The sequence below is a fragment of the Homalodisca vitripennis genome, unplaced genomic scaffold, assembly GCF_021130785.1.
Source record: "Homalodisca vitripennis isolate AUS2020 unplaced genomic scaffold, UT_GWSS_2.1 ScUCBcl_72;HRSCAF=923, whole genome shotgun sequence".
Classification (NCBI taxonomy): Eukaryota; Metazoa; Arthropoda; class Insecta; order Hemiptera; family Cicadellidae; genus Homalodisca; species Homalodisca vitripennis.
The window spans coordinates 211,182-235,829 of NW_025776196.1; the positions used below are offsets into that span (position 1 = coordinate 211,182).

Sequence of the window (24,648 nt, forward strand, 5' to 3'; positions counted from 1 at the left end):
CCTGAGAAGTTTCAAAATTATTTGCGAATGACTCCTGAAACGTTTAAGTACATATGTGAAACCATTTCTCCAAAGTTGGAGAGTTGTACAAAATACTGCAACTTGCATGTTAACCCTATCGGTCCAAAAGAACAGCTTGTACTGACTATAAGGTAAGTTACAGTACCTTCTGCCTGCAATTGCACATGTTCTGTAAGTTAAAAAGTATATGCTTTGTTAAAGATAAACAGTGTAAATTTAAAATAAAAAATATATGTATTGAAGTAAAATCAATAAAATTGTGCCAGAAATAAATTTCATATATTCTTCTGTTATTTAATTCTCGAATATGTTTGTTGTATGTAAAAATGAGTTGGTAATAAGAAAGCAATTCCAGTTCATGAAAAATACAATTTATTGGTAAAATGATAGTAACTAACAGGGATCTTTTCAAAGTAAAATACAAACGAAAGATATTAATGTACGCTACATAAAAATGCTGCAAATGTTTGAAAATGTTATAATAGTAGGCCTAACATAATCTTAAAAAATGGTATTATTAAGTAAATTGCGCAAAGGAAAAATAGTAGTACTTATAAAAAACGTAAAGAACTATTAAACTGTCATTAATTTATCGCCAGCTGAACGGCATTACAAAGACATTTTTAAAAGTGAGTGTACTCGGGAACATATGTTTCGCCGCCATCCTGGTTGTAGTTCAATGGTGAAGTCACGTCGCGGACCAGCTGTGCGAAGGTGACTGGTGATGGTGATGCCATGGTACTAGGAGAGGAACTGTCGTAGGGACTGTAGCGATGAGAGCTTGTACTGTGGTCTACTGACGTAGGTCTAGTGACAGTTGATGTTGTTGAGAATGATGATGGTGGTTCGGGTGAGTATGCCATGTCAAAAAGAATTTCTTGAACTTTCATCCTGAACAACATTTTCTTTCTAGGATTCAGGTTTTTAACATGGGGTAGCAGTGAGTTGAAGAACCCAACATCCTCGTCATTTGCCCTGTCCTCACTTTTCTGTTGCTTTAACTTCAACTTTTCTTTCTCCAACTGCACTAATTCCCGTCCAATAGCTGCTTGTGTCGTGATTCTTTTTTTAAATCCTGTTCTTGTGATCAGGTCATTCGTATTAAATCTTGGTGGCATTGCAGGGCGTGATGCATGAGATTTCTGCTGCTGGCGTGATTCACTCTCCGGCGCCGGTACTATTGTCAGATTCTCTGTGTCCAACTGTGGATTGTCAGGTTCATCACATTCTTGGCCTATCTCGGTCACTTCTTCCGACTCCTCTTCGTTTAGGTCGTGGTCTGAGTCATCTGCTATTACATCTGCAAGGTTTCCTGTTGATTTGCGGGGCAAAAACTGGTCTTTGAGAAACGCCATGCTGTCGTAATATTTCCATGTGGGTGTTTCTGGTGCTGCAGCTCCAGACTTAATTGTTTTGGAAAATTGTTTTCTGAATTCTTGCCTCAAGTTCTTCCAAATTTGCTTCACAACTTTATCTGGAACAAAACACGAAAACGTAAACGACTAATATTTTTAATATTATGTTTTTGGTTATATTGTGTTCTTTGGTTGCAGGTACTTGGCAACTGGAAGCAGTTTTAAAACTCTTGGATTTTCATTTCGAATGGGAGACAATACAGTGGGCAAAATCGTTAAGAATGTGTGCAAACTGTTATGGGAGACGTTCCAACCAGAGCATATGCCAGTTCCAACTATTGAAGATTATGAGCAAGTTGCAAAAAGATTCTATGAGATTTGGAAATTCCCACACTGTATCGGAGCGTTGGACGGTAAACACTGTCGAATAAAATGCCCAGCGCATTCAAGGTCTATGTACTTCAATTATAAGAAGACTTTTTCAATTGTTCTACAGGGTGTTGCGGATGACCATTACAAGTTTATATTTATTGATGTTGGCGGTTTCGGCAAACAAAGCGATGGGGGAACCTTGAGGGCGTCAGATTTTGGAAGGTTGTTGGAACAAAACAAATTGTGTATTCCCGAAGAAAAGTGTTTGCCTGACAGCAATATAAAAGTTCCACACGTTTTTATTGCAGATGAAGCGTATCCCTTGCGCGAGAATCTCATGAAACCTTATTCGAAAAAAGCTCTTGGGGATGCAGAAGAAGTGTATAATAAACGGCTATCAAGTGCTAGAAAAACCATTGAGTGTGCCTTTGGCATTCTGTTTGCTAAGTGGCGGATATTAAGTGGTTACATTGAAACCTTGCCTGAGACTGCAGACGATATAATAAAGGCTGCATGCGTTTTACACAATATAATCATAAACAAAGACGGATACTGCGGTGTACATGAGTCAGAACTCCTGCCTTTCCCTACTGAACTGAACTTACAACCATTGGGTAGATCTGGAAATGCTACATCTAATCGAGCCAAAGAAGTTAGAAATAGTTTCAAGGAATATTTTGTAAACAATCCGTAATCAAGATAATACTTAGTTGCAACTGTGTGTCCTTGTTTATAGTTCATTAAAGATTTCATTCGCAAGTTTCTAATTTTTACCTTATTTCAAACCTTTTACTTACTAATGTTAGATAAAAAATATATTAATTAATTAGAAAGTCTGCTATGGATACTTTTACATTACACTTTAAACTGAATATCCCACATAAAACAGCAAAGCTGGTTTAAGTTTAAATTTAAAGTTTTTAGTTACCTGTAACTTTTAGTTCTTTCGCAATTTCCTTCCATTCCTTGTCCAGAACGTGACGATTGTGATGTTGCTTGTGTCTCTTGTCCCACAAGGCTGGACGATTTTGGACAGCAATAATAATATCTTCCTTCATTTCGGATAACAGGTTATCAAAAACTAACAGAAACCAACAAGCGGAACTAAACGTTGACTTGGGTGAAAGCAGACTGAAGGGAGTGGCGGGGTGTACCGGGAGAGGGGGTTGGGGGGTGCGTGGCCTTGAGTGGACCAATCACGTTAAAGCAGCGAGCAAAGCCGCGAGCTAGGCAGCGAGGTAAATCAAACTAGTTTGTTTTCGAAAAACATCCTGCTAGGCCTCCTTGTAAGTGGCGAGCTACACCTCTACCGCGACCTGCTCACCATGCGCGCACGCATTTAACCTAATGAAATTGTTTTACCTCGCCGTTAACGGCGACCTGCACCTACACCTACACCTCCACCTTCACCTCCTCACTATGCGCGTACCCTAAACGACACACACTCCCGGTTACCGGGATGCCGACCACCGGGATGCCGACCACCGGGATGCCGACCCCCGGGTTGCCGGTAAACGGTTTGTTGTGTGCTGGCCACACAGTCCCGGCGATAAACATCAAATTGTCTCTCAGTTAACCTTTGAGTGTTGTTCGGAACGAATCATGCTATCCAAAGTGAAGTTAGTTTGTTGTTTAGAGGCTCTAAATGAATTACCAAAACAACGAAATAGGGTACATTGGGTTCATCCATTCAATGTAGATGCTAAAGCTGAAAAAAGATTTAGAAAATTTTACGAGAGTATTCGGACTTATGAAACAAAGTTTTTCGGCTTCTACAGGATGTCAATAAAATCTTTTGACGAACTGTTAGTGTTATTGAGGCGACACATAGCAAGAAAAAATACAAACAAAAGATTATCAGTAAATGCAGAAGAAAGACTTACAATAACTATAAGGTGAGTAAAGAAAAATTTTAATACAACTTATAGAACTTACTTTATATCATTAAACAACTAATATTATTTTAATGTCTTGCAATCATGTTAACTGTAGTGGAAAGGATTTTTTGTAATCTATGTCCTAATATCTAGTAAATAATGTTTGTTGCTTAAGAAATGTAAAATAAAATTTATATTACAAGTACATAAGTATTAGTTCAATTACAATGTTTATTATGTAATTCGACAGTTTTATGAATGTGTTTTTACTTAACAACTACAATCGGAGTGCATTGATTTTGTTGGAGAGGCGTAGACGGAAGTAGGCGAAGCCGCCGAGTTGTAGTGACTCCCGCCTGGTTGATCATACTGGTGCATCAACAGCGGTGTTTGTTCCTGTTGCATTTGTTGACTCATTGGTTGAGCTGTGTTGTGTGGTTGATATTGGCTGGAAGTTTGGGGGAAATAGTATTCTTGTTGTTGCATATTTTAATAATTACATTGAGGATTTGATGGAGGCATCATTGGAGGTGTTTGTGGTTTGAGGATTTGCTGGAGGCATCATCGGATGAGTTTGATATTGCGGCACTGATTTTACATTTCTGAAAAACTGCAAGTTCATAATTTTGAAATATAATTTTTGCGTATCTGTCAATCCCTTGAAATCGGACAGCACTGATAGGAGATACAAACGGTCTACATCCTCTTCGGTTGCAGACGATGTTTCCAATTTCTTCAATAGTTCGGATTGGAAAGCAGATAATTTTTTTTCTTCACAGCGGGTTCTCTAATATTTTTGTCTGTAGCTGTATTTTTGTCCTTAGCAGGTCTTTCTTCCACTGGTCTTGTTTCATCCGCTTCCTCCGAACCTTCGCTCTCTTGTGGCTCATCAACATTTTCGTCTTCAGTAGCTGCTATGTTACCAGAAGTTGGTCGCTTAGTTTCATAATTCATAAAAAAACTCAAAGAATCTGCATATATATATTTCTTTTTTTTCTTTGGAGCAGCATCTCCACTCTTCCCTTTATTGAAAACCCTGAAGAAGTGGTCCAGGATGTGTCTCCATTTGTTCTTCATCTCCTTTACTGCAACAAAGAACACGCCTTAGGGACTTTATATTATTATGCTGTGTGTTTATTAAGGGAATATAACACTATAAAATGACAATAAAAATTTGTAAGTTGTTTGTTAAATGTATTGACAATCAATACCTTTTTTTAGGTATTTGTAAACTGGAATGGCATTTAGAAATCTGCAGTATGAGTTCTACAGAGGCAGGAGTACGATTTCACAGATAGTGCGAGAAACCTGTCAAGCAATATGGCTCCATCTCAAAGCACAGGAAATGCAAGAACCAACAACGCAAATGTGGCTGACAAATGCAGAAGAATTCTACAATAAAACAAACTACCCAAACTGCATCGGAAGCCTAGACGGTAAACATATACGATGTATAAATCCAATAGAAGGTGGGTCAAACTTTTTCAATTATAAAAAATATTTCTCTATAGTGTTAATGGCTTTAGTTGATGCCAATTTGAGATTTGTCGCAATTGACGTTGGTGCGTATGGAAAGGAAGGAGACTCGCCGATTTTTAAGGATAGCAAGCTAGGGAAAAAATTTTATTCTGACTCTCTGAACTTACCACGACCCTCTCCATTACCTGGGACAGTTGGCAACCCACAACCATACGTAATAATTGCTGATGAAGCATTTAAGCTATCTACTAACCTGTTAACACCTTATCCCTCTCGCGGATTAACAGCAAGAAAGAGGGTATACAATTACCGGCATTGTAGAGCTAGAAGAACAGTAGAATGTGCATTTGGTATTCTGGCCAACAAATGGAGAGTTTTCCATACTCCTATTTTAGTAGGTCCCGATTTTATCGATGACATCGTCAAGGCTTGCTGCATTCTGCACAATTTTGTGAGGGCAAGAGACGGAGTTAACTACGAAGATGCAGAAACACATCCCTTTCAAGATGTCCGAAACATGGGACAAGGACTCCGTGGTCAAGGACATGATGTTCGAAACGCATTGGCTGACTTTTTCATGGGTGTAGGAGCTGTATCTTTCCAAAAAAACTACATGTATTAAGTACTGTTCTCGTACCTACTTACAAACAAATATGTATGACTTTTAAATAAATAATTTTTGTATGTATTTCGTATTTTATTAATTTTAGCCTCATTATTACAGCTGGTAAGCGTAACATTTGATGTATAGAAATATTTTTTATCTATTTATGTATAGAAATATAAGGAATTTCATCAACTTCTGGGGGGAATAATGAAGTTTTGGATTGGTAAGACTGCTACACTACAACTACAACATAAAGGCTCTTACCTCTGTCATCTCTTTCATTCAGTGTTGCACAGTTCCAGTCTTCATACATGGCGATCCCGATCTCAATCCAAGCTCTGTTACGAATGTTTTTATCAGAATATTCTGCTGCGCTTTTGTCCCATAACGCCGAAATACCGTGGACACATTCTATAAATTTGTCTGTATCAAACATTATCGCAACTTTACACTACCCTCGAGAGTAAAACACGATACACAAACCAGCAGCACACCACAACAGCTACACCACTGACACACAGACTTCGGGACCCGGCGGCCGGCACTGTGTGAGCACGCACGACAGATATAAAGTGTTTTGTATTGCCAAACCGGTTTTCACCGGCTGCAGGGCTCCCGGTCGCCGGTAGCATGCTTGCCGGTCTGGACCGGCACGCTTTGTGCCGCACAGCACCTGCATTGTGTGTGCGCTCTTCAACAAACTACATGTTCTCATCAATCCCGGCCGGGATGCCGTTCACCGGCATCCCAGTAACCGGGACTGTGTGTCCCAGGCCTAAGATTACATTGCCGACGACGCCGTACCGGTGCTGTGCTGTTGACATGTCGTGTAGTGTGAAAACGCCCTTAGTCGCACTCGGTCAAAACGACAGACGCACTGTTTGCCCACTCTCAAGGTCACTCCGACTCAAACTGCTTTGCTGCCACCCCCACCCCTGCATTGTGTACATCCCCACACGAGCTCCTCACGCCTGAGTTTTAGTGGGGCGATCAAGGCAGGCGGAGAGAAAGAGTGGGGGCAGAGCCGAGCAGTACCGATAAATCCCGAAAATTTCTGACAAACCCTGTACATGCGGCTGATAGCGACCTCAGTTCGGAACGGTTCTGATTTCTATTATCTTACGAATTAATGAGTCGTTTTATATCCGAATTAATTATTCGTTTTATATTCGAATTAATGAGTCGTTTTATATCCGAACATATCTCCAAAACATAGAAATTATATCGAATTAATTATATTAATATTGAACTTCTTTATAACTCCAAAGACACTTTACAAAATGTGAGATGGTGCACAACGAATAAAATGTCATAATCTTTTTGTGCTATTGGAATATATTCAAATTAATAGGGCAAAAGCAACATATTATGATGTGGAGTCCTTAATTGGTAGTAAATAAATTAATAATTACGCTACAAAATCTGTAATAAGAGTTATGTAATAGCTGTAATAAACTAAGGGCATAAAAAAGAAACTTGCGAGTAAATATTCAACCAAAAACATAATTATAGAAATATGACAAAATCAATGACAACTACCTGACTTAAATACCTAACATAGCACGTAACATCATTAATAAATACAAAATTTTCCTAATTATATTATATTACTGTAACTGACAAATTCAGTTTAAGATCATATATGAGTATATTTTTGGTTTACAATTTTAAACACTTATATTTATGTAAGAAATATTACACTTATATTACAGAAATATTTACGTAATACAGATGATGAAAATAATTTAGTCCTACTGATCTCTAATGCTACGAATATACAGATTTATGATACAATTACAATTACACAAATTTATATAATTTATTGAAGTCTGCCATTGTCACTCAGAAGGCTTAAGTCTAGGCAAATCTCTAATTTTTTCTCCTCTGTGAGGCGTCTCTGCGAGGATTTTTTGTTCCTTTTCGTGGAAAAATAACTTCTCTGTTTGGTAATATTGGTATTGCCTGATTGCCTTCTGTTAAACTCTTCTTCCTAAAACATAAATTCAATAAATTTGACAGAATTTTCCGTGACATAGTTTTGAGCTGCTATTATATTTATTTGATTAAGGCAGTTAGAAATTGCAATGAACCAAATATAATGTTACGAAACAATTTTATTGGTTTAAATTTTAATACAAAAGCTGCAATTAAAAAACTCAACTTAATTGTTGATTTTGTTTTTGGAGACTCTGAAGATCATTCTTTAACTACTATGCTAAGTAGGGCTCTTTTTAATCCTCCTGGATGTTTAATCCACCCACAAATGTTTTATAGCTACGCCACTGAATGTAACGAGGTTACTTTGTTACATTAGACTTCCTTTTTGGTCTTTCGATACTCCGTTGTATTGGTTTATTTTTATGTAGACAAGAGTAATTGCCTGCCATTAATTACGTTGTAAAATCAAGGTTCAATGAAATAAATTTAATTGCGCTACATCCTACAACATCCAGCTTTGAAAATGTAATTTAAATATACGTATACTAAACTACAGAAAGGGGTTTGAAAATACAGTGATACATTTTAATAGGTTTGCCAGGTACTGAACTAAATTAAATTCAGGGGAGTACAGAGCGAGAATGCGCGGACTGCTCATTCCACTATTCTAATACACGGGCTATCTGTAGTTGGCGGGAGGGGCCCCTCAATCCCCACTCTTTCTGTTCGCCTGGCTTGATCGCCCCATTAAAACTCAGGCGTGAGGAGCTCGTACATCCCCACCAACAAAGTCATGGCGGGAGAAACCAATCTGTCTACAACTCATTGTTTAGTGAATGAAAATGGAGGGCGTCGGTCAACTACAGCTGCAGTGCTATCAGTTAGTGTGCAGTCATATGGTTATGTTGTGTCGTTTTGTTTAATAATTTACATTTTGTTTAATGAGCAGCTCTGAAGATGAAGATCTGTTTTTATTTTGTCTTCTTCAATCAGAAGAGGAGGAGAAGAGACAAAAAACAATGTGGGTTCATCCTATAAATGAGAAAAGGAAAAAATACGGGGAATTTCACCACCTTTTCTCCGATTTATTAAAGGACAAACGGAAATTTTTCAAATATTTTAGAATGTCCCCCGAAAAGTTTTATGAGCTATTGAACATGCTTAGGCCTTTAATTGAAAAACAAGACACATATTTTAAAAGACCAGTTTCACCTGAAGAAAGGCTTGCGGTTTGATTAAGGTAAGTTTTTAACTAAGTCTTTACTAAATACCAAAATATGGATAAACTTACAATAAAGTAGTTTTTATTAAATATATGCAAATAATGTTTTGTAACTTTAAATATTTTCAGAAACCATATTTTACTCATTAAATTTTTTTCTTCTTTGGTTAGAAAACATAACATCAAATGTGTTTCAGCAATAAATTATTATTTAACAATGTATCGCTGTTCAGAGCTTTTTTAATAAACAATAGGCTATTTGTTTCAAAAATGTAATGTATTTTATCTGTAAGAAAGCAAAGTTTCAAAAATAACACACAAATTATGCATACAGTACTTCCTACATATTACAATAAGTTTTAGCCAGGGCGCATATTGCCACACGTGGCACGGCCTGGGCAGCGCAGCACAGCACAGGGCAGCAGCGGCGAAAAATCTGCGTCGCACAGTTTACCTCGCATATTGGGAAGCAGTTATCATACAGCAGTTCAGTGTCTTGTGTGTTTGTTGATATAGTTTTGTTTTATTATAATAGTTTAACATAACAATAACAGTTACCTTGTTTAACTAGTTTATTACCTTGTTTAAAACCTTGTATGATGAGCATGTTGTCAAAATATTTGGATTTGAGTTCTGACTCAGATTCTGATGCCGACCTAGATTTATTATTACTACTTCATCAGAGAACAAGAAAGAACAAGCGTAGAAACAGTGACTACCTGAAAAAAAGAAGTTCTCATGGTGAATTTGTTCTGACAAAAGAGTTGTGTAGTGAAAGGTTTACGAACTATTTTCGTCTCAACAAAGCGGAATTCCAAGAAGTTCACAGCCTGGTCCAACCTCTTATTTCTTCCGAGGGATGTAATGCTCAAAAACCAATTGGGAGTGAAGAAAAACTAGCAGTATTTCTAAGGTAAGTTTTTATTTATAAGTATAACACCAATATGAAAACGTGTAAGTACAATGAAAAAATGGAAAAATCATATTGCCTTACTGTAATAATCTAAAAACATTAGGTGTTAAAGGTATTGATAAAAGAGACCAGTGAAGACGTTGGCAAACTGGGGTTTTCAGGGGCGTAAGGCGAGGTCGACGTTGAACGATGTCCTAGAGCTGAAGAAGAGGTAGAAGTTTCCGGAGACAAGACGTTTGGAGAACGTGACCAGTTGTCATACGTTAACTGACGATCCTCATACATAGGCTGATGAACTTGATGCCGGGGCTGTTGTGGGGAATGGGTAGGTTGTTGAATGTTCAGCAAACGTGCTTCCTCGTCGGTTACTGACAGAAAGACATTCCTTCTCACAATATGCTGGGATGAAGGAGGCATTTTTTTTGTTAGCTCATACATCGACATGAAAAATAGATGTAAATCATCTGAAGGAGCTATTTTTTCATCCAGTTTTTTTTCTTTCTTTAGCCCGCTCGGTTGCCCTCTGCTCACGCTGTTCAATAGCTTTTACTATTACGGTGTCAACTTCATGTTTTTTTAATTTCTTTTGTGGTCTTGATGGTGGTGGCGATAGATTATCTGTAGGTTCCTTTACAGACAAATCAACTGAGTTAACTCTTTCAACGTCGGCTGTGTCTGGCTGAGACTCTTCATCAACTATCCCGGTAATGTTATTTTCGACGTCCTGGTTCTCTTCTGCCTGCTCTGTTTCTGGTTGTCCTCGTAGTTGTGGTTCAGAGTTGGGGTCATCATTGGTAAAACTTGTTTCTCGATTTTCATTAACCATGTATTGCAACAAAAATTCCATTTGAGCTTGAAACCTCCATGGTTTAATATCTGTTGCTGCTGCACCACTTTTCATCATACGCTTTTGCCGGCGTAGAGCATCTCTATGGTTGTTCCTTAATTTCTTCCACATAGACTTTACCTCTTCAACTGAAAAAGAGAGAGAAAACTTAATACATATTTTATTTATAACGATAAACAGGTAAGGGGATTCCACACTGGAAAATGACCATTTACCAAAAACAATTTTGTTGCATACGTTTGTTCCGCTAGGCTAAACCAGAACTATCTACTGCAACTATTAAGTTATCTATTGCATGAAAGTAGCATATATATTTTTTTGTTGTAGGTATCTGGCTTCTGGTGACAGCTACAAAAGCATCGGCTACAGTTACCGGATGGGAGATAGAACAGTAGCTAACATTGTGAATGAGGTCTCCGTCGCAATATGGACAACTATGCAGCCGGATTATTTGCCACAACCTACATCAGAGACGTGGCTGTCGATTGCGTCTGATTTTAATTCAAGATGGAATTTTCTTCACTGTGTGGGGGCGATTGATGGGAAGCACATTGTTATAAAGAAACCAAACAAATCTGGATCATCATACTACAATTACAAACACACTTTCTCCATCGTCCTAATGGCAGCTGTTGACGCTACATCAAAATTCACTTTCATCGATGTAGGATCCATGGGGAGATTCAGTGATGGTAATATTTTTTCAAGTTGCGAATTGGAAAAAAAAATGGTAAGAGGAAGTCTTAAACTGCCCTCCCCTTCTGAACTTCCCTCCTTTCAACATAGTATGCCATACGTGTTTGTAGGGGATGAGGCCTTCCCGCTAATGTGCAACTTGATGAGACCCTACCCAAAGAAGCAAGTTACGGACAACCATGAAAATAAGGTGTTCAACTACAGGCTTTCACGGGCCAGACAAACTGTTGAGTGTGCTTTTGGAATTCTAGCATCGCGATTCCGCGTATTCCAAAAACCATTCGAGATTAAAGTTTCTAGCGTTGTCAGTGTCGTAAAAGCAGCTTGTTTGCTACATAATTATCTGCGCAGAAATGCTGCAGTAAATGTGGATAGTGAAGATGTTTCAACTGGACAATTACCAAAAGAGCAACTGGTTCCAGTATCAAGGAATCGAGCAAGAAGTGTACAAGCAGCTTTTGCAGTAAGACAGAAGTACACTGCATACTTTAACTCAGTAGGAAGTGTGGAGTGGCAGGATGAACGAGTCTCTGAAGGACAATATTAAATTCATGTTTGTTGTTGGTCTACGACTGGAGTTAACCCACTGGAGGTTGTATCTTCTGATTGTCCATACTGTTAGAAATATAAGTCATTGGCATGTTATATGGCTCATTTAAAAAATTGACATCCTACACAAAGTAGGCCTATCCTCCATTGTTTTAGTTTTTATTTTATATAAAGCCTTTTTTGTACACAGAATTATAATTCTTTCATACAAATGTTTACAATAAAACTAAATTTTTGTGGTAAAAAATTTAATGTAGTAAAATAATTTCTGTTCCTGACATTTTATATCTCAAAATAACTAATTTTTACAACATTTTACAAGAATCGTGTATTTATTTCTAAATAATATTTATGTAAATGTATTTATCCCTATCCCAAAATATTAATAATATCGCTGTAGTACAGAAAAGTTATTTATGTGATATATAAAACAGAAATTCGGTGTAGATAACCTGAAAATAATAAGATACATAGATTTTGTTAGGGTTAACTAATAACAAGTCCCTTACCATCTGCAATGTTGAGTTCTTTTGCGATTTTCCCCCAGATTTCTTGCTTGTATTTAGTCTTCATATATTTTCCATCACTGGTATCATACAAAACTGGATAAACACGCACCATTTCAATTAACTTTTCCTCTTGACATTCCATTGCAAAACAGTGGCGTAAGACGGCGCAGGTCAACAATGTGAAGCAGTTTCTGTGTCTCGACCACAAGTGCGGACAGTCGACGTGCGGGACTACACTGCCCTGCCTTACCCTGCGCCACAATATGCGCGCTCTCTAGCGAACACGTGCTTTACAAAAACTGCCCCGCCCTGTGCTGCGCTGCGCTGCTCAGACTGCGTCTCAATATGCGGGGCGCCTTATCACGTGACGTTCTATCACTTGACCCTGCTGAGTTTGAGGTGTATGAATAGTTACTGGATCCATCAGGTGAAACAGCAAACCGTCCCTCTTGTGCCCCTGGGTATTGTCCCATCCGACCAATAGGAGTTGGTAGTTGCGGCATATATTGGGTTGTCTGAAAAGGAACTGGTGCTGTGGGTGTAGGATCTGCGCGTAGACATGAATGAGCGGTGTTATATGACCCAGAAATGGCCTCTAGCTCTGCATCATGAATTATTCTGGAAATGTTAGATTTCACTCTAATTTGTAACTCTGGTGGCAAGGTTCGTACCACAGAGTAATAAGGAATATACAGAGTGCTCGCGCCATAGGGAAAATTGACTCGGCCAGAGCGGCGACGACAGGGGTGGTGGCAGCTCGCAGACCGTCTAGCTCGAGCCCTGTGTGTTGCCACTTCGTGCGCGCTCTGTACTGTAGTAGAGAAAGAATCTGAGTCGGTCGGCCCGGCACTCGGCTTTCTCTCAAACCCCTAGCCCTGTTGTTACGTTACTACTCAGCAAGAGTTTGCTTCCTGCCTGTTTTGTTCTGCATTTATATGCACCTATTTAACTTGCTTTACAATAACTAAAATTGCGCTAAATAAGTGAGTAGTAAACTAATTAATTATTAAAAACGGGAAATTACATACAGGAGCAGTAATGGAAGAAAAACATAAAATTCAACAAAGAGTTTACTGTGATTGATGTCAATAACTGTGTTTAGAACAATTATTTCACAAATAATAAAATGTCCTTCATAAAATTGTACATTCACAATACTATTTGTTTCCTATAAAAATACAATGTTTAGAATTATTGTTAGCAGATTTATCATGTATGCCCTTTTCATGAGAATACGATTATTTAAGGGGATCCGCCTCCTTCAATATATATTTTTAATTTTTTTAAAAATATTATACCATATGTATTTTTTTTAAACTTCATACACATTAAAAAAAGACTTTTGACTGTTATAATTTTTTTCCTATGTTTAGAACATAGAATTTTTTTATTTTGTAAATTTTGAGGTCATTTTTTGCGTTTTTTATAATGTTGAATAACTTTATGCAACTTTTAGATTATAGGAAACATAATAGGTTAATTATATACAAATTTACAAACGTTTAAAAAAAATCAAATATAAATATTTCCAAAAAAAATATTTGATTTAGAATAAAAATTTTATTTCAGCTTTTAGAAGGTTTTCCATAATCTAAAAGTTAGCTCATGGTGTCAAGATGACATGGTAAAAATTACAAGGCTCTATATTTTATGGTTCCATAATTATTTAATGTTTAGTATAGTAAAACAGGTAAAAAATGAATTTGCGCTAGACTGCGTTCAAAGATTAAATGATAAAATACATCTATTTACTTTCTAAAATTCTCCTCCTCCATAGGTTTTTCCTTCCATTGCTTTTTTTGTCTCCTCCTCTTGGATTTTTCTTGATTTTAGCAGCTTCCTGTATTTTTTGTATTTTTCTGTAGACCTTGCTTTACGAAGTCGAAGGCGGTCTGAATCTCTTTTCTTGGCGTGACTTGCAGTAGAAGCACCTGGAGAAAGTCCGACTTGGTCTAGAAGCTGAGTCATAGTTAGAAGATATCCCTCATTGTAAATACATATACCCTCTCCTACTGCAGCCATAACTCTCCTCTTTGCTGTAAATGATACTTTAGGGCATTTACTCCATGTAAGTCCGTGTAAGGATTCATTGGCGTTTTGAGTTTTCCCCAAAGAGCATCGTTGTAAAAGATCTTTCTCTGAGAGCCTTACATACAGTGGAGTTATATGCTTTACTACATACTCATTTAGTGGTGTCTTTATAGCTGTTAGATGTTCTCTAGGAGCACTTCCATTTGCCAAGTCTCTCTGATAAAAGCACCAGCTTTCTTTCCCAGGTGGACACACTGTACCGAGGAGATTGGTTAGTTGATCTACAGTGATCAATTGTGGCAAATATAGCTGTTTTCGTTACATCTACATCTTCAAGGTTGTTAATAATTGCATTCCTGTAGTATTTTGTGAGTTTGTCAATGGTGTTGCCTTTCAGACTACCATGGGATTTACCACCTAACGTAATTTTCTTACTAGCACAGGTTTTTACAAGGTTCCGTAATCCTGTCCCTAAACGTGTTGCCACATGATTCACACATTCTCGTTTCTCTATAACTATAGTATCTGCATAGATTTTAAGATATTGTAAGTGATCATAGGTGTTTGAGTCTCCGTCAGAGATCACACTAGTGTAACGGAACCCGATATCTTCTGAGCGTTTCCACATTCGTGCAGCAGCTTCGGTCTCCATTGCTGGAGAAGAGCCACTATAGTTTGCTTGGCAAAGTGGCTTGTGGGTAATGTACCAGTCTTCAAACTCATCAGATTCCTCAGTTATATCAGTTTTTTTTCTTTCACGGACACGGCAGTATTTCGACAGAACCTCAAAATCTATAACTAGACCAGTTGTAACTTCAATAATACAACCAATCCAATATTTTGAGGTGAAACCTCTTTTTTGCCAAGACCCGTCATAACTCACAGATATATTTATTAGTCCCACTTCATCTAATGTGCTATCTATTTCTAAATAGGTCTTTCTTACCTCTATTCTGGCCTTTTTTAGTGACTCTTGGGTGTACAGGATGGTTTGGTTAGTCACCTTTGCCACTTGTTTATCATACGTTGAGTGGCTCATGCATGGCATATTCAATCCCATACAAAAGGTTTCCATTACCACGTGCCCTTTACCTAATGAACTAAATGTTTTAACCATCCTCCTGTTTATGTCAGAAAAGTTTCTTTTAGTGCTTTGATCAGTAACGCTTTTTGATGTTTCGAAACAAGAATATTGATCACATGACACATTGTATCTTTATTTGAATCACAAATGAATTTTTATATACATAAGTAACATTTGTGTTCATATCAAGGCAAAACTTACATGGTAGTTCAGCTAAAAATCCTTTGAGCAGATGTAAGGTAAATGTACCAAAAGCTGACAGTACAAGAACCTTGCAACCAAAAGAAAATTCAATTTTTATGTTGAAATTAAGATAGGTTAATATTAATGGATTTAAAAGAACACTTGGTTATTTAGGGTGTTAAATAAAGTCACCTTATGTACATTTTTTCAAATTTTACTATAATAAGAATTAAAAACAAATAACATGTCAATGTTCCTAAACCTGACATCTGAATTTTGTATGCATACCAAAAGTTAACAGGTATCTGAACCGAAAGCTGACACTAATGGTTTTATTACTTAAAAGACAAGTTTTAAGCACAACTAAACAAAATTAAAAGATAAAAAAACTATATACAAAAGCTGTTAATAATATTAGTAGTGTCAATTATTTTTTAATAAGGACCATAGTAAGAAATAAATAGCCTATGTGGGTATGACTTGTAATTTGACGGAGGTTCTAATTTATCACACAAAGTTTATAATTCTTCATCCTCATCACAATTCTCACACAAGAAGTCACAGTCAGAATCACCGTAAGAGGGATCATCCAGGTTGAATTTGGAAAGATGATTCTTCGAAAGACATTTTAAATGTACACTTTTGTTGCACGAGTCACAATGTATCCATGTGTTTTTAATATTTTGTTTCTTTTCATTATTCCAAGAAGCATTGAATTTCATGCAGATGTAGTCTGTCACTTTGGATTTCTTTGTTGTGGTTTTTCTTTTCATTGTCTTCTTTTTTTAATTTGCCTTTTCAGCATTCTTTCTTTTTTATTTCTTTCTTCATCCTTTTTCTTGTCTTCTTTTTTTGTGATATGCAACCCATTGTGCCGAGGTGGCAACACTCGGGATCTTTTCCTTTCTTCTTACTTTATTGACCTCTTTACTTGGTTCTGGCCAAAACAATGTTTTTTTGAATGGAGAGGGAATTAATTCCCCAGATGGTAGCAAAACTTGATTTTCTTTTTGTGGCGTACTCAGACTTGGGTTTGAATTGTCTTGGCGAACCACATCATTTTCATTTGTCCCAGTTGAGGTTGATGGTTCAGTATAAAGGAGGATGCCTCCTTCTTTTAAAATAGTGTTAACACTCTCTATGTCTTCAACTACTGTGATGTCTACGTTTTCATTTTCAATGGCAACCTCTTCTAAATTTTTGTTTTCTACTTGTGGCTTGGCGTCAGAGATTTCTAAGTACGCTGTCTCGTGATTGCTCATTTGTGAATCATCGTGGTTTTCATTTATGTCTTGAACAAGTATTTCTTCAGTTGTCACACCTTTGTGTAACTCAGCTGTGATGTTTGTTGTTGTTGGTAAGTCAATACGAATTTGTTCATTGTTTATCTGCTTCCAAATGTTAAACAATGATAAATCCTTTTCTTGTCCGATCCATTCATCACACATCTTGAATTCCTGTACCTTTTCATACCCTATGTAGTGTTCTAATACTTCCAATCCATTTTTTAGATCTAGCTTCTTTTCTGTTGGAAACAATTCTCTTGTGTGCTGAGTTTCTCTTTGTTGATTTGTTGTAATTTTAGCCTTCTCGATCTTTGAATAATCAACAGCACTAGCATCCCAAGGATGAAGTCCACATTTTCTAAATCCATTCTGTAAAACTTCACCCCTCACTCTGTCATCAATGCATTTTTTCAGCAAAGGACTGAAATGCATCTTTTTGAGAACAGGGTTACTCATGTTTTCAATTCTCCAGTTTTTAACAGCTTCTTTTCACCCAGATTTCAAGGTTCTGAAAACGGCTACGTCCATTGGCTGCAACAAGTGAGTAGCATTGGGAAGCAGAGATACAAGAATAATGTTATTGTCGGCACAGAATTGACTAGTGTGGAGTGTGAGATGAGAAGTGTGCCCATCAATGAAGAGTATGACATGTCTTGATATGTTGTTATTGTCAAGCCAAGGATGGAAGATATTGGTTATGTACTCATAAAAGAGTTCTCCTGTCATCCATCCTGACTCTGATTTACCTAGTGCCCAATCAGGAGGTGTGCTGTCTGCGATGTCTGCAGGAATTCTTGCATAACTGTGAACCACCATTGTTGGACCAACAACACCAGAAGCACTGCCCATGACAAGAGTCGTTATGCACTCTTTCTCATCACTGTTGACACGTTGATACACACTCTTTTGTCCCTTTTCTACAAGCACTTTATTGCCAGCAGGGTTTAAAAAAAAGCAGTCTCATCTGCATTGAAAATACATTCAGGATGTTCTAGTACACTTTCCATGTTATTGTTTTTTAGGTAGTCATACACTTCGGCAAACCATGCTTTAATATTTGCATCTGTAACATCAGCTCTACTCTTAGTGAGATTTTGAGCCATTCTTTCGGCAAGTTGTGGATTCCGTGACAAAAATCCATTGTACCATTTACGGCCAGGTCTTCCATTAGTAAATGGATTTTCTCTCTTCAGTTCAACTAAAATGCGTTGAACACTGTCAATCAATTGCTCCTTTGTGATCGGGAACCCCGATTTTGCCATACTAAAAATCCAATCTACAAGTAAAGATTCTTCTTCCTTATGTAAAATAGAACTTCTGCCCATCCGGCAGGACAAAGGTGATTGCCCTTTCAATTTACTTATCAGTGTAGGTCGTGGAACGTTATTGATTTTTGCTGCTTGTGATTTTGAAAGACCTCTTTGAACATCTTCAACAGCCTTCCACATTTGCTCCTCTGAATCTTGCAAAATCTTCTTTGGTGCCATTTCAACCTTAAACAGAACAAATAAATGGAGACCTAACTTTATGGTATATCAATTTCAAACTTTAAATACCACTTGAAAGTCAAATTTTGAATTTAAGTTTAGTAGTGCTCAATAATAAAATATTGAATTAGAGCAAACAATTTGACAATTTTTATTGCAGGCAGAAACATACCCCGATAAATCTTATTTCTGTAAAAAATCTTTAAAAAATATCAAATTTTAAATATCAAAACTAAGAAAGTTTGCTATAGCTTAAGTTTTAATACTAATATTCAATTAAGTTATTAGGAACTGTTTAGTAAAAAAACATTTTGTTTTTCCTAAACCTGACACCAGATTTGCCTAAAGCTGACATAGGTACATATGGATGTCAGCCTTTGGTCCCAACCATTTGAGAGTTATTTAGAGCCACAACCAATGGACAGTTTGTATTAAATCAGACCTTATGTCAATGACAATGTGAAGTAAAAAAAACTTACATGTTCCTAAAGATAACACCCCCCCGTCAGCTTAAGGAACATCATATATATTGTGTACCGATGCCTGACACCTCTTAAAATAAAAATGTAGGACTATAAACTTACAAATATTGTTAATAAAGTAATCATTAGTATATGTTTTACTCCCACTTTAGTTAAAACACTAAGTGCATACAAATTATTACAATAAAAATGAGAAATTCACACTTACCTCATTAGCAAAAACTGTACCAGAAATCCTTCAATGACACTCCTACCTGTAGAGCTCTTCTGAGTTTCCCTCCATTCCAACAAGAAACAATGAACAGCTGATTGACGCTAATAAAAAAAAAACACGAATAACCAAGGTTTTTTCGTGTCATAGTCACAGTAGGCCTTATTATTTAAAAGAGAAATTAAATTTCTCAGCTTTTGGATCACTGTCAGCTTTTGGTACATTTACCTTAAATCCATGGGGCAGTAAACAGAAGCGTCATCATGTACATTGACATTAGGCCTATAGCTCGAAACAATTTCAAATCCTCGAAGCCTTTCCTTTTTTTGTAGGCTTTCATCCTCCTCGTAACTGCTATTTGTTGACTGAGCAATAGGGCTATGTGGTTCATTACTAGGACCAAGATTAGTATGATTAGGCCTAAAATTGTCTTCAAATTGCAAAGCATTTGGGATGTTATTCGCCATGGGTTCATTACTAGACCTACTTTCTACAGATCTATTGGTATCTTTCCATCTCTTGGACATAGCAGTCTTCATCACCATGGATCTATTTACTTTATGTTTTTTAACTCTACCCATATTGTATATGTATATTATATAAACTCTTGTAAACAACTTATTAGAGCACACTCTTCACTTCAATTGAAATCACTACACACGTCTCTTCAGCAGCACGCTGGGTAATCTCCTTGGAACGAATTGCTCTTAAACATTCTTCCAACGTCTCTGAAGAATAGTTCGCATAAGGCCTAGACCCGAGAGTCCTTTTGTATTTTCTAGGCATGTTTGTCAGGGCCTAAAACAATAAAAATGGTACCTATGCATTAGATTGATTTGTTTAAGTTAATAAAAGTGTTTTCGAACCTAAATACATTGGAAAAAGGAACATTTAGATGACACCAACTTAAAACCACTATTTTCTAACCTAGAAAGATGTGTGCTAAAGACACCCCAAAAGTTGGGCTAAAGTCACCCCAACACATATTTTTGCTAATAAAAAATAAATCATAAGGAAAACATTTAAATCACATAAACATGATGTTTAGCAGATATATAAAGAATAATTTTTGACACTTACCTATAGCCAAGCTATAAATTCACAACTGTGACGATCAGAAGTTGGACAAACATAACCTTTCACCAAAATTTCAGACAGCTGTGTTGCCAACATTGACAACTGTCAGGCCATAGAGTATATAAGATAGTAGCATAGACTAGAAAGAGCATAGAGTAAGCAGCAAAATGAGCACCATAACATCGAATTTGGTGGGAAATGAAACGAACAGCGTAAGATTGAAAGTTTTTTTTCTGTTTGGGCCAAAAGCACCCTTAAGGGCTAAAGCCACCCCGGTTGACGGTACAATTATATTATGACTATAAAGTGAACTGTTTATTTGTTGTTTTATAACACTAATAAACAAATAATATTAATTCTTTAGTTGAAAACATCATTTATAAAGCATATCTCAATGCTTATCAAACATAAGAGAGCAAATATAGAGCAAAACAGCAAAATGCCAGAATTTCTCAACTTGTTCTATTTTACAAAAACTCACGAAATTTTAAGAAATATGGGAGACCGGGGCTGGTTGTCACATGGGTTGGTTGTCACATGGGTTGGTTGTCACAAGTGCTGTAGTTCGGTTGTTTGCCGCTAGAATGAGCTGCAACACTCATCAAAGGTGGCCATTGTTCCTCTTAGTTCACTAGTATAGTTTCACAGTGCAGAGTATAATAGTTTTCGTGTTATACAAGAAAACTAAATTTTCAACTATCCATGTAAGTTTTTGTGTAAAAACAAAGTAATATTTCTCACCTTAGTTATTTAGTTTAATGTTTATTGCTATGCATACAATGAAAAGATACATTCTAACGTTCATTTCTATGTCTTCAAACCTGCATTAGATGTAAAGGTTATGATGTGGAGCTTGGGTTTGTTTTCAAGATGGCTTCGGGGCTGGTTGTCACAAAACTATTGGGGCTGGTTGTCACATGTGACAAGCAACCCCATACCATAAGACTATTTATTTTTTTCTTTTGCAGATTCCATTATGGTTCGAAATTTCAAAAAGAAGACTCAAAAAGGGTCCACGCCTCCTGACATAATGTTACGGGCAGTACGCGAAGTTAAGTTGAAGCACCAAAGTGTTAGAAGTGTAGCTCAAGAATTTGGAGAGTATGGTTTAAATTATAGGACTTTAGCAAGATATTGTGCCAAAATCACTGATGATGAATTAAATAACGATAAGATTATCGTTCCTTCCTGTCCTATAGGCTACATAAAAAACCATCAAGTTTTTATCCTGCTTCCGAAGAACAATTAGTAGAGTATATCATTGCAGCTTCAGACATCTACTTTGGATTATCACCTCGAGAAATCCGTCTTTTTGCTTACGAAGTTGCATGTAAGAATGCTTTAGCCTTGCCCCAGTCTTGGTCAGACAATAAAATGGCTGGCGTGGATTGGTTTACTCAATTTATAAAAAGACACCCAAACCTAAGCATCCGTAAACCGAGACCAACCAGCCTTGCTAGGGCTTCTAGTTTTAATAAAACTAATGTATCTTCCTTTTTTGATAATCTGTCTACGGTCATGGAGCGACACAAATTTGAAGGCCATTCGATTTACAATATGGACGAACAGTGCAGACGCCTGATCGTGTTGTAGCTCGAAGAGGTGCAAGACAAGTGGGAGGAATAGTGTCCGCCGAGAGGGGGTCATTAGTTACTGTGGCATGTGCTATCTCAGCTACGGGAAATAGCATTCCACCATTTTTTTGTGTTCCCACGAGTCCACTTTAAAGACCATTTTATTGCTTATGGGCCTCCTGGAAGTGCAGGAAGTTCAAACAAATCAGGCTGGATCCAAGAAGAGGATTTTGCGCTATTTCTAAAACATTTTCATAAACATACAAAAAGTTCTATTGAAAATCCCTGCTTGCTCCTTCTAGATAATCCCGGATCACACTTAAGTATTGACGGATTGAATTTCGCGAAAGACATTGTTATAGTTATGCTGAGCTTTCCGCTCTCATAAGTTGCAACCCCTTGACAAATCTGTGTATTGACCATTAAAAAAATACGTAAATTCAGCTTGTGATGATTGGATGATTTCTAACCCAGGAAAAACTATGAACATATGACATTCTCGGGATAGTTGCCAGGGTCTATCCTTTAGCTATGACTCCGACTAACATTCTATCAGGATTCAGATGTACTGGGATATATCCGTTTAACAGAAATATCTTCCCAGAATCAGAGTTTTTATCAAACTATGTGACAGACAGACCGGCTCCAGCAGCAGTAGATCAAGCTATAGGTTTATCGGCGCAAGCCTCAAGTTCTTTAGCCCCCGTCTCCATAGCTCATGTGTCTCCTGGCTGCAGCAACTGGGATAACAGTCCTTTAAATGTTAGTCCAAGAGAAGTTCGCCCTTTTCCAAAGGCAGGACCTCGAAAAAACACAAATCGGCCTGCGCAAAATAGGCAGAAAAGGGAGGCAGCAATATTGACTGACACGCCGGTCAAGAGAAAACTAGAGGAAGAAAAAAATAAACTTGCGGCAAAAAAAACCTAGTAAAGAGCTGTTTAAGCAAGCTAACATTGAAAATAAAAACCAAGCTCAACTAAAAAAAGCAACTAAACGGCCCATAAGCAAAAAGGAAGCTGGGAAGAAGAAAAATGACATCCCAAAAGAAGCAAAGAAACAGAAAGATGAAAATTATGACAGTGAAGACGATTCTTCATACTTTGGTTTAGTATGCTTGGATACCTACAAAAGCAGTCGCCCTGGAGAAGAATGGGTTCAATGTATTGAATGCAAGCACTGATGGGTTAGCAATTTATGTGTTTCGTGTTTCGTAATTGTGAGAGTGATTTTTCTTTTGAAAGCGATTAGTTAAAAAAAAGACTACCACAAGGCTTTAGTATGGTATCAAACCCCAAAGTTTGGCTTACATAAATGTATCATTATATTTAGCCCACAAATGTATTAATAATATGTCATACAAATACCAACTTACCTGATAATTATATAAATACATGTTTTTTCTAACTTTGTCTTTCAATTTTTCTTCCACTTACCCTATTTTAAAGGGAATTTAAAATATTAGAAATATTCTTGTTTGGCAGTTTATTTTCTCATATAAATTACACGTGACAACCAACCCCATGGTAAGTGACAACCAACCCCGGACAAGGGGTACGTTGTCACAACTGTACTGTTATATAAAAAAAATTTTTTTTAGGTTAAGAATGTTAACACGAATTTGAAACTTTAATTAAACATCCACTACTATATGTAGTTACATATGGTAAGCCGTTAGTTTCAATTAAAACATTCCTAAAAAAATAAAAAATATAATTTAAAAATTGTGACAACGAGCCCCGGTCTCCCCTAATGTTCAAAATGACTTGAAATTTCACAAACACACTTCTAAGAATATGTATTTTGAAATAATATCAAAAACAAAAAATATTATACATTAAGTAGTAAGCATTTAACAGTTAAAATGTGGGATTTTAAGTAATGTAAGACTAGAAACTCTATTTAGAAGAAATCACGTAATTTCACACAAATAACTTAACATCAAATCGAACATAGTTCGAATAAAAATACACAAAGGAATCCAAAGCAAGATGTAAATATAGCTATCAAATACAACATTTCAATAATAACAACGATTGCAACATTGAAAACAAAAAGAAATATAATACAATGTGATCTGTTAATGTTACAATTAAGATTCAGTGTCTACTTTAATCCGATGAATCGTTGCACAAATTTCTATTGATGGTCGATAAAAAAATAATATCCCATTATAGTAAACTATAAACAGCCAAATAAATTATTGTAAAACTAAATTCTGGGAGTAAAACATCAAACAAGATTCAGGTGTAACAAAAATACACTAAAACAGTTCAGAGTTCGCGTTAGGTCAAAATAAAATATTAAATTTACTATAAAATATGTTAGGAACCGCTCCACTTGCCAGGTATCCACCTTCTTTCTCTAGAACTTTTAAACGGTTTGACCGATTGACTTAACAATTAATGTTAGAAGTGTAAATAAAGAAATGTTAATTTTCTGGATATCAGCTCACTTTAAATAACTGTCCAGCTTTTGGATTCTTAAGTTTATGGACATAAGATTTTCCCTGACTTTTTATAATTCTTTTACATTTCCCCTGACTTTTCACCTGTTTGGAAACAATTTCCTGACTCTTCAGGTCTGTGGGATTCTTGTAGTGGTCCAAAATTATTCGGTTTAAGTAATAACTACTAATGATGAGAGCGTTTGCGGAATACTCGTATTAATGGTATGCTTAAGTAGAAATAGTGTTGAAACTGGAAACTATGAGATGACATTAACGTTCTAATATTGGAAAATAGATGTGCGTTTACAAAAACATTACAACTAAAGGCGGCTCCACACGCTACGGAAAATCCGAAGGCCTGCCTCAAGGCGCCCTGCCTCGAGGCGAACCTAGAAATAAAGG

The 24,648-nt window shown here is 36.8% G+C and overlaps 3 protein-coding genes across 3 annotated transcripts; 1 reads left to right on the forward strand and 2 right to left on the reverse strand.

Annotated features, from left to right (window-relative positions):
- Positions 1-374: 374 nt before the first annotated feature.
- Positions 375-3,176, reverse strand: LOC124370295. Its single transcript, XM_046828584.1, has 2 exons — positions 2,677-3,176; positions 375-1,495 (listed from the first exon to the last, which is right to left on the reverse strand). The coding sequence occupies exons 1-2, from the start codon at positions 2,804-2,806 to the stop codon at positions 645-647; spliced, it is 981 nt and encodes a 326-aa protein (XP_046684540.1). The 5' UTR covers positions 2,807-3,176; the 3' UTR covers positions 375-644.
- Positions 3,177-11,007: 7,831 nt separating this feature from the next.
- LOC124370299 lies at positions 11,008-11,874 on the forward strand. Its single transcript, XM_046828588.1, has one exon. The coding sequence runs from the start codon at positions 11,008-11,010 to the stop codon at positions 11,872-11,874; it is 867 nt and encodes a 288-aa protein (XP_046684544.1).
- A 5,584-nt stretch (positions 11,875-17,458) lies between these two features.
- LOC124370300 (MFS-type transporter clz9-like) lies at positions 17,459-17,818 on the reverse strand. Its single transcript, XM_046828589.1, has one exon. The coding sequence runs from the start codon at positions 17,816-17,818 to the stop codon at positions 17,459-17,461; it is 360 nt and encodes a 119-aa protein (XP_046684545.1).
- Positions 17,819-24,648: the final 6,830 nt, after the last annotated feature.